Source organism: Cajanus cajan, chromosome 6 (assembly GCF_000230855.2).
Source record: "Cajanus cajan strain Asha chromosome 6, NIPB_CcT2T_4, whole genome shotgun sequence".
NCBI lineage: Eukaryota > Viridiplantae > Streptophyta > Magnoliopsida > Fabales > Fabaceae > Cajanus > Cajanus cajan.
Genome location: NC_138522.1, coordinates 11,654,107 through 11,664,483, shown reverse-complemented (window position 1 = coordinate 11,664,483; position 10,377 = coordinate 11,654,107). Strand labels below are relative to the sequence as shown.

The following is a 10,377-nucleotide window of genomic DNA, read 5'->3' as shown; positions in this document are numbered from 1 at the left end:
ATTTGAAATAAAATGAATAAATTATTATTCATTCATTTAATTATATAATTCATTTATTTTGATTCAAATAGTTTTTTTTATCAAAATAATTAGGCAAATTAAATTAAATTTTACATATATGAACTGAATGGATTTTTGAGAAATAGATTCTTGGCAGATGATAAACACACCTCCACTCTTGTATTAACACACCTCCTTTTAAAAAAAATATATAAAAAATGTCTAAATTACCCTTAAAAAAAATAAAATTCCTAAATTTACACCCCCTTCCCGCATTCCCTTCCCCGCACTCCCCTTCCTCGCAAACAATGTACTGATCTAAAATCAGACATTGCAATTAATCTTAAGGATGGTATTATTTGCTCTATTGTCAGTGACAGGTGAATATGAGGGTTTGGAACTCATCATGGATAAACAATGTACTGATCTGAAATCTTTGTTTGTTTTTTTTTTTTTTTTGGTTTGCAATTTTATCTATTTCGATTTCACAGTTTCGTCACTGCTCAATACCCTTTGCGGCTTTGCGTAATTTCTTTAACAAATCTAACTGAGATGATTCGAGACAGTGGAAGTGAATCTAAGATTTTATATAATTTGAATTCTATTATTTCTTGACAGAGATATTCTATTATGGGTGGCCTATGATTTTGTTTCTACTTTAGTTGGTATGTCTTTCAAGAATTAGTACAAATACGAACACAAAATAGTTACTTCGGCATATTCCAGGGTCAGAGTAAAACTTTGGAGTTAAGTTTAATGATTTGCGTGATAAAATTTTCTTCATCTACCTTTCTGCATTTATATTCATATATGAACTTCTTTTGGAAATTATTTTCTTTCTTTTTCTCTTTCAATCTGATTGAACTAGCAGATTTTGTGAGAAACATAGCTATTAGTTATTACTGTTAACTTTGATTGCTTTCAAGATTTAGTTTGCTTTCTTCGAAAAGGTCACGCAAGTTTACTTATGTCATACACACAATGGGAAGATATGCGGGGAAGGGGAAGGGGGTGCGGGCAAGGGGATGTGGGGAAGGGGGTGTAAAATTAAGAATTTTTTTTTTAAGGGTAATTTAGATATTTTATATATATTTTTTTAAAAAAGGGGTGTGTTTATATAAGAGTGGAGGTGTGTTTATCATCTGTCTAGATTCTTTTGTCATCTCAATTGGGCCCAATCTAAAATGCTCCATTCTTTAGGTTGCCTCGTATATATCAACAAAAACTTCTCAACAGACAAGGAAGAAGGAGTGGCCCAACTTTGATCAGTAGAATCGTGTTTCGCTTCCTCACTTTCCTGCTTAACGTCTAGACTTTTGATTTACGAGTAATGTTAGCTTTGAGTTTCTCTTGGTCATTTTCACAAACACCTTTCGCTCAACCTTAACCTAGGAAATTTGGGATATCTTATTTTGACGCTCTATCAGCTTTCGATAGACTGAAGTGTGCATTGCTTATTGTCAATCATGATCAGAATCAGATTTAACTTACCCGTTTTCTCTGGTGTGCTATCACGCATCGGCCATAACTCACTCGCGTTTAATCACTGTCATGTAGTAGAGGAGCCCGTTATGAGTGCTATTTTCAATTTCTTTAACCCTTTTAAGTCTGAAACTTTCTTTGCACTACCAAAATTTGGTTTCTCAGTTAGGCACTTTTCTGCTTCATCTTCAACCAGAAGCCTTGGGGTGGTAACTGATGCCCCTGCACATGAGGACTTGAGTGATGATGATAATGATGGGGATGAGGATGAGGATGATGGTCATGGCAAAAAAAAATTACATTTAAGGGATGATGCTATTGCCCAAGATGTTAAAATCATTTTGGATATAATGCATGAAGTGGGTTCTGGACCATCTGAAATTAAGCACAAGCTTGAGCATTGCAGTGTTGTGCTATCATCAGAGGTGGTTGTGGAGGTCCTTTCGAGAACTCGCAATGATTGGGAATCAGCTTTCACATTTTTCTTGTGGGCTGGCAAGCACTCTGGGTATGTTCATTCGGTTCGCGAGTACCATTCTATGATCTGTATCCTTGGCAAGATGAGGAAGTTTGATACTGCTTGGACATTAATTGAGGAAATGAGAGGAGGTAGAACTGGTCCATCTCTTGTCACTCCTCAAACCCTGTTGATTATGATCAGGAGATACTGTGCTGTACATGATGTTGCAAGAGCTATCAATACTTTCTACGCTTATAAACGATTTAACTTTCATGTTGGGCTAGAGGAATTTCAAAGCCTTCTTTCTGCCCTTTGTCGGTATAAGAATGTGCAAGATGCTGAACACTTACTGTTCTGCAACAAGAATGTATTCCCACTTGACATCAAAAGCTTTAACATCATTCTGAATGGATGGTGTAATCTGATTGTTAGTGTTTCTCAGGCAGAAAGAATATGGCAGGAGATGAGCAAGAGAGGGATCCAACACGATGTTGTCTCCTATGCAAGTATCATATCTTGCTATTCAAAATCTTCTAGACTTTATAAGGTGCTTAGGATGTTTGATGAGATGAAGAAAAAGAAGATCACTCCAGATAGGAAGGTTTATAATGCAGTCATTTTTGCTCTTGCAAAGGGTAGGCTTGTGAAAGAAGCTGCCAATATCATTGCAACAATGGAAGAGAACAATGTAACTCCAGATGTTGTTACTTACAACTCCCTGATCAAGCCTCTCTGCAAGGCCCACAAAGTTGATGAAGCAAAACAACTTTTTGATGAGATGCTGGAGCGGCGCCTATCCCCGACAATTCAAACTTTTCATGCTTTCTTCCGTATGTTAAGGACCAAGGAAGAAGTATTTGAGCTCTTGGACAAGATGAAAGAGCTGGGATGCTACCCAACCATTGAGACTTATATAATGTTGATAAGAAAGTTTTGCCGCTGGCGCCAGCTTGATGATGTATTCAAGATATGGGATGCAATGAGAGAAGATGGCATCAGCCATGATCGAAGTTCTTATATAGTACTGATTCATGGGCTGTTTCTCAATGGAAAGTTGGAGCAAGCATACAGATATTATGCAGAGATGGAAGAGAAAGGCTTCCTTCCTGAACCAAAGACTGAAGAAATGCTTCAGGCATGGGTTTCTAGGAAACCGGCAATAGAGGGCCAGGAGACAGATTTAGAACCTAATCAACTGGAAAATGATACTCTTAAAAAGAAAGTGAAGGCCGTACCAAGTAAATTTGACAGGGAAAAAGCTTATCTTCAGGAACCTGAGACCAGAAGAGTAACAAGAGAACGGGGTTTTTCTTTTTGGGAGCAGTAAATCCTTATTTGACAAGAGTTTCAATGACACTAGTACTTTATCTATGAAGATGATGCTTGTTGGCCAGCATACCTTTTAAATTTGAATGTATATAAGTGGATGGCATGCTCTATTCTTGGTTTATAACCAGACTTCAACTTACTAATCACGAGAGCTACAAGGTTTGTGCAATTCATAACAACCCAAGTTTGCTAGTTGTCAGATTATAGTGATCTAAACGTCATTGCTCCTTTACTAGCAGTTAACCTGGGTGAATGTTGAAATACTAGAGCTGAACTCAGGTACTTGTGTGTTTCCTCACGAGTTCGGTATAAATTCCGCAACTGGAGCTAGAAACTCAAGCCATTGCTGTGATCCCTTTGATTGCAGAGAAAAATTTGAATTGATAGTTGCTTGCAATGCAGGGTCATATTATTGTAGAATCGACTGTGGAAGTAAAATTAAACACAAGAAGTTAACATGCGTTGACTGAAGAAATTCATTACAACCTATGAAGCTGCATGAAAATCTGACTATGCACCTTGACTCCTTGAGTTGGGCTTCCATTAGTTTTTTTATGCTGCAGGGCCTAATGGAGCTAATGGAGCATCTTTTATTTTCATGTATTTGGTTCTGGCTTCTAGGACATAAGATCTAGTATGTCCTCTGGCTTTTGGTCTTTGGGTTGTTAGAGTCCTTGCAAACATGCTATTTTCCCAAGGGCCATAAGTCAAGTAGCATCGAGAGTTGAGACTATTTGATCTGACTCAGGCTTCTTTGCTTGACTTTAACCTATCCTGCACCCCAACACCAGGTCTTAAAAGGGTGTCATGATTGTCAATCGGTTAGATGGAGATAACTGATAGAATAAAACACCATGGAGGTATTTTGGTGCCCTTTTTGTTTATTAAGTTATTTATTTGCTTGTGTTTTTGGTTTGATAGTGTAGGTTTGTATTTTGTAGATTAAACCGGGTTTGAGTGTGTACGCTCAGAATCCGAAAGAGGCAGCGGAATCTTTGGTTTCGCTTTTGGATAAAGCGGAGAGTGTTGTTCCTCGTGAATTGCGATCCAAGACACCGGTTCGAGTTGGGGTGGGTGGTTTATTTTTGTTATGTTTGTGTTTACTGAATTGATGTGTGTGTTAATTTACGTCAGGGTTTCTCTGAAGGGAGATTTGTGCTGAATCCATGTGCTATTGCAGGCAACTGCGGGTTTGAGGGCTTTGGAAGGGGATACCTCGGATAGGATCTTGCAAGCGGTGACTGCTACTGTGTCTCTCTATTTCAATGGTTTTAACAGCTATGTGCAATTTCTTTTGTTTTAACTTTTTGTTGCTTTGAATTTTTTTGATTTAAGGTAAGGGATTTGCTTAAGGACAGGAGTAGCCTGAAATCCGACGTTGATGCTGTTACAGTGCTGGATGGAACTCAAGAAGGTGCTTATCAATGGGTATGGTATACGAACTTAATGTTGTTTGTAATTGGCTATTGCTTTAAATTTTTTTAGGCCTTTTTGCCATTCACTATTTACACATCAAGAATGCATCCTGACTAGGGAGAATTAACAATGTTTTACTGACATAGATCGTATAGTTAAAAGAGTAGAACAGATTGCACAGGGACTATAAGAGAATTGACTAGCTTTTGTTAACATAGATCAGATTGTGAATTTACTTGATGGCTTATAGTGATTGTGGGATTTGAATAATGTATAATGAGGTTTTGGTTTCTGATTCATTATTTTGAGTGGAATGGAGGTGGGGTTGAAAGATCAATTGTGAGCAAACTTTCTTTTATTGAGTGGAGTGTTATGTTGATGAAGGTATTTTTGAGACAAGTTCGCTCAGAAGTAGTTCTCACCTAGTGGGATAAGACTTTGATGTTGTTGTTTAGCTCAGAAGTAGTTTATCTCCACGTTCTTACACATCCTGTTTATCTATATATTTTATTAAGTTTGTGGTATAGCATTACCAGGTACATAGTTTAGTGCTATCATTATATCATATTACACAAAGGAACATTCTGAGCTGCAAAATTTCTGGAATTGTAACCAACTTGCTTACACAGAAGTTTAAAATACTATATTGGACTTTTTAGTCCTGTGCACTATTTGGGCTTTGATTTTGATTCCTGAACTTTCAGTTAGGGGCTTGATATTGTGTTTTTCTAAAAAGGCACAACGTGATCCCACTATTGGTTACATTACAGAGCTAGTAGTTAATTGATATGACAAAGTTTATTGAGTTGCTCACCACTATATCAAAAAGTCTGAAACGAAGGAGGATAAGGGGCTCTCCTAGAACAATCAGATAAGTAAAAACAGTTGTAAAAAATGCATTTGCTTTATTTTCTTAGTAGAGAACTCTACCACAAATGATCAGAGGAACACAAATCCAAATACATACTTCACCAATAATATAGGTCATTATTGGTTTTCTGACAGAATGAGTTGTACATAGTATTTTACCTTCGTACCAGATGGGCAATAGTATTTAATTGTTGATACAGTCTACTCTGTATTCACACGGCAGGTAAATGTACAATGAATACCAGTTTAGTTTCAATGATTAGTAGTATTTTGTTTGGTTGTACAGTAAAGAATCCTCTCTATAATACCTATGCCTTATTGTTAGATTCCAAAGATTTGTTTATAATTCTATCCTAATGATTTTTTTTTCTTCAAATTATGGTTTATTCTGATATAATTTATTTTAACATAATTGAATTTGGGAATTTCTATTTGAAGAGGGTACGAGCGAGGGGTGTAAGCGAGTCGAGATTAGATTGGGTTAGGTACTAAATATAGAGAATTTCTCCTTTTCTTGTCCGTTATGGTGTCAAAAATATATTCCATAAGGGCCCTAATATGTTCTCATGTTTGCATTAATAATTGAGAAATGGAAACAAGAGAAGCCACAGACAAAAAAATAAAAATAAATAAAGAATGCAACCAAGAACCCTTCTCTAATTTATAAAATAACATCATATCTATCTTTCCCCTAGACCTAATTGCTTTTTCACCTTCATGGTGCCATTTTGTCCCCATCACCTCGGAAGCCAATTTTAAAGGATTTATCTAATATATTGCATAACAGGTAAATCCAACTTGGTTGTTTCCAAAGTAAAATCTAATAAGCATCAACTTGTTTCTCTGGTGAGTGATTGATCATTCATTGTTGTTTCTGTTTAATGTGGCAGTTTCCTATCCTATACCAAGAAGGTGTGCAAAACGTCCTCTTTAGCTGGCGTCTAATACTTAGCTGGATGCTTAATGGATTTATTAGTGCCACAATGATATTTTTCTTCTGCACAAAAGCAATTGAGCCTCAGGCCTTTGATGAGCAGGGAAGAACTGCTGGCAGGGATATGCTAGGCATGACGATGTATACTTGCGTGGTTTGGGTTGTGAACTTGCAGATGGCACTTTCTATACGTTACTTTACCTTGATACAACATATTTTCATCTGGGGTTCCATTGCTTTCTGGTATCTTTTCCTCCTGGCATATGGAGCAATGCCTCCAAGCATTTCTACAAATGTTTACAAAGTTTTCATTGAAACTCTCGCCCCATCTCCTTTCTTTTGGGTTGTGACATTCTTTGTGGTCATCTCAACACTTATACCATCCTTCTCATGCTCAGTAATTCAGATGTGGTTCTTCCCCATGTATCACCAAATGGTACAATGGATAAGGTATGAGTCGAAGACAAATAATCCTGAATAGAATACTGTGATGTGGTGAGGCAAACATGATTGCTGCTAACAACTGTGAGTTCAACAGCACATTTTGCAGCTAACGCTAACCATTGTAGAGAAAGAATTACTAACCATAGATAATATATTGTATATTGACATCCAACAGGGTGTATTAAAGAGCTATAACTGTTTGACTGAAAACATTATAGTATATGGCCCAGGCCCTGATGGAATTTGGAACGGTTGAGAATGAGACAGAGTGGGTCCTATCTAGTGTAATTAATATAACGAGATTGTAGTTGAGAAATGTAATCTGTGATATACCATTCGGTGTGTTAGGATTGATCTATTTTAGGAAAATGGTCTCTCGAATTTTTAAGATTCTTTGTTTATTTATTTATTTTTGGAATAAGAAACAATTACTTTCATAGAATCTTTTTCCAAACATGGTCATGTGGCATCGCCTATTTGAATTTTGATTACAGTTAATTAAACTATTATTGGAATGTCGTGAGGAAGAGGGTTACTTGTTTCAATGTGCAAATGAGCAAGGCATAAATTGTAGGGAATAAAGTATTTCGAGCATTCAACCAGAACTTGTTCAAAGGTTTGTCATAAAAAAAAAAAAAAAAGATTGTTGAGTCATAAGCCTTTTAATTATGACAAACCTTTTGAAAACATCATAGGCCTTCTGAGAAAAAGTGTGCTAATGAGTAATGAGTTTGCTTAAGTGTATTCAAAAAGACAAGTTCGATAAAGAACAATTGATGAGAACTTAGAATAATGTGAGTTAATCAAATAGCTATAATGAATTCAAAATGTTCTAGGTTGTATACCGAAATGAACTCGGTAAGTTCAAAGAAAGAAGAAAAATGTTTTAGCCATGCGATGGAATCACGCTCAAGAACAAGAACATTGTTCTGAATAGAACAATTAGGAGCAATCATGAAAAAGCAATGTAAACAGAATATATATCATAAAGAAGCAACATGTGTAGGAAAATATCCTAGTTAGAAGAACTATCTTCTATTAGTCTAGAATAGAACCTTAGAATGTTCTGAAGTACTGCACAAGTAGTTTACTGCAACAGACTCAAAATGTTGCTTCATCAACAAAAAGAGAGACTTGTAAAGGACATATCTTGGTCTTTAGAACCGTGTTTGAGACGAACTTGTTGCTATGGAAATCTTGAAGAAAGATATAAATCTTTCAAAAAAAATATGTCATCTGGTATGGCTTAGATCATGGACATAATTGGACATGAAGTTGTAGATGCTGTTATGCCTTGACAATATGATACAACTGCAATTTTTTTGAAGATATTTTGGCCTGTAGAGCTCTAAACAACATGAGTCTGATGCCTGAATTTCAAAGATTGAATTATGTACAACTCACATGAAGACATCAAAAGTCAGTTTGGCCATCTAGAGGTCCAACTTGTGACTCTCTCTACCCTATATGATTATTATAATAAATATAGGATTTTTCACAATTCAAAATAAAAACAAAGGAATTTTCTAAATATTTTATATGTTTTGTAAGGTAGAAAGTCCATATTTTCACCGGTACAATGAAATTAAAAATCGATAATAAATATTTTAAAGATCAGCTTATCACTTCAAAAGGTTATACATAAGTTTTATAACTAAATAATTTAAATATAAATAAATTAAAACAACTAAAGCAATATTTTTAAGTCTCGAGATCACCTCCAATCAAAGTATGGTATCCAAAACTATAGCCACAGAGGTCTAAGCTTTATCATTTACCTCAACATCTAATTAATCATAACTTGCAAATGACGTTTAGGCCAAATAAAAGCAAAGACAAACAAACAAAAAAGAGAGACATATATCTTACTCATACTCTTGTTGTAAAATAAGGTTGGACAATCTTAAACATTATAAATACATAACAATAATATAACATTTTATATTCAAACACATAAAAGAGATATAAGATGTAGTATGCATGTTGTGAAATATGCATGTGGCATTATTTAAAAACACACGACGCTCGAAAGCTCATAAAATAACTTAGGAGTACATGCCAATAAATAGTCACTTGGTTAAAGGTGTCTGCCACTAAACACTTTAATTAGGGAAAAGATTTACAAGGGCGCATCGGGGTCTCATGGTCGCACAAAGTCTACTCATACTCATCATAAAGTGTGACTGGGGTTCTCAAACCAAACTAACCCCAAGGTCTTAATACAGTAATCACCAAGTGACCTTGACATTGACTTTCACACCAATACCATGTATAAAATAGTTTTTATGAAAATGATACATGAAGCAATACATATGCTTCTAACAATCTTAACTATCAATTGTCTCAAAAGGGGTTCAATTATTCAATTGTCACATAGTCAATTCTTCAACTATTTTTCACTATTCACATGATTCATGTGTATATACTCTTCAATTGTCCTAGACTCTATAATATATATATATATATATATATTAATTTGTGCTCCTATTTTAAGTCTTCTCTCTTGTTCTTTTATTCCTTTCATTTCTTTATAACTAAGTCCTAAAGGCAAATCTTGCCGATCGGGGGCCAATTGTGCTAAGCATAATGAGAATAAACATAGTTGTACTTAGTTTCTCACAACTCCACCTTGTTTTCGAGCACGATCATGCCACCCTTAGTACGCTTGTGCTCATATTCTCACTTTTTTTCTTTAGAAGAGGAGAATAGTCTAGGCTAGCACGATTGTGGTTCAATCAACATGACCCAACTTAAAATGAGCACGATTGTGGTCACCACGTACATGTATATGCTTTTATTAGCCCTCGTCCTCTTACCCCTACATGCCCAAACAATGCGAAAGCAAATTTGTAAGTTGCATATCGCGAATCTTAAATCTAACTAAATAAAGTACAAATTACTTATTTCCTTTAAATATAAAGAATTCAATTGGTGAAACAATTATCACATAATTAAAATTAATTCCATTTGTCAACCTCATGAATGCTAAAGTACCAAATTAGGGTAATATAAGTTAAAGTCTATTCATACAATCCAGCCCATCACAAAAACATACTAGGGACAAGACTAGATATAATCTAGTTATCCACAAAGCTAGTTAATGGATAATTATACAATCCATCACACTTTTAGGGTACTCAAAACCCTCTAAACACATACAATTATAGAACTTATGGGGTTGAGAGACAACCTCAATAATTAAATTTATTCTACATTCATGAGCAAAATAAGTTACTCCTCCTAACTTCGAAAATGTTTCCACAGAGGCAAGGGTGCTAAAGTGTGATTTCCCCCTCCTCTAGTTCTAAGTTCCTTCACATGTGGTTCTAACAACAAGAGAGTGTTCCCAAAAAGAAAGAACAAAAAGAGAGTATTAGGCTAACTAATAACTCTACTTCTTATTTAACCAAGTCTATTGGGCTACTAGTAGGGATGACATCAA

General features: G+C 35.4%; 1 protein-coding gene and 1 pseudogene across 3 annotated transcripts; both read left to right on the top strand.

The window, feature by feature from the left end:
* The first annotated feature begins 297 nt into the window (after positions 1-297).
* LOC145958961 (pentatricopeptide repeat-containing protein At5g15010, mitochondrial-like) lies at positions 298-3,269 on the top strand. 2 transcript variants are annotated; one of them, XM_083076732.1, is made up of 2 exons: positions 298-419; positions 1,201-3,269. In XM_083076732.1, the coding sequence occupies exon 2, from the start codon at positions 1,467-1,469 to the stop codon at positions 3,267-3,269; it is 1,803 nt and encodes a 600-aa protein (XP_082932858.1). In that variant the 5' UTR covers positions 298-419; positions 1,201-1,466. The 2 variants fall into 2 exon arrangements, with proteins under 2 accessions (XP_082932858.1, XP_082932859.1); XM_083076733.1 differs by lacking the exon at positions 298-419 and adding an exon at positions 494-746.
* Positions 3,270-3,989: 720 nt separating this feature from the next.
* On the top strand, positions 3,990-7,377 carry LOC109795987 (putative phospholipid-transporting ATPase 9; annotated as a pseudogene). The gene is made up of 5 exons (XR_014434552.1): positions 3,990-4,131; positions 4,213-4,341; positions 4,452-4,508; positions 4,607-4,699; positions 6,448-7,377. The product of XR_014434552.1 is annotated as a putative phospholipid-transporting ATPase 9 (transcript).
* The last annotated feature ends 3,000 nt before the right edge of the window (positions 7,378-10,377 follow it).

Coding starts and splice junctions, on each gene's coding strand:
- LOC145958961 (XM_083076732.1), top strand. CDS start 1,467: ATGATCAGAATCAGATTTAACTTACCCGTTTTCTCTGGTGTGCTATCA.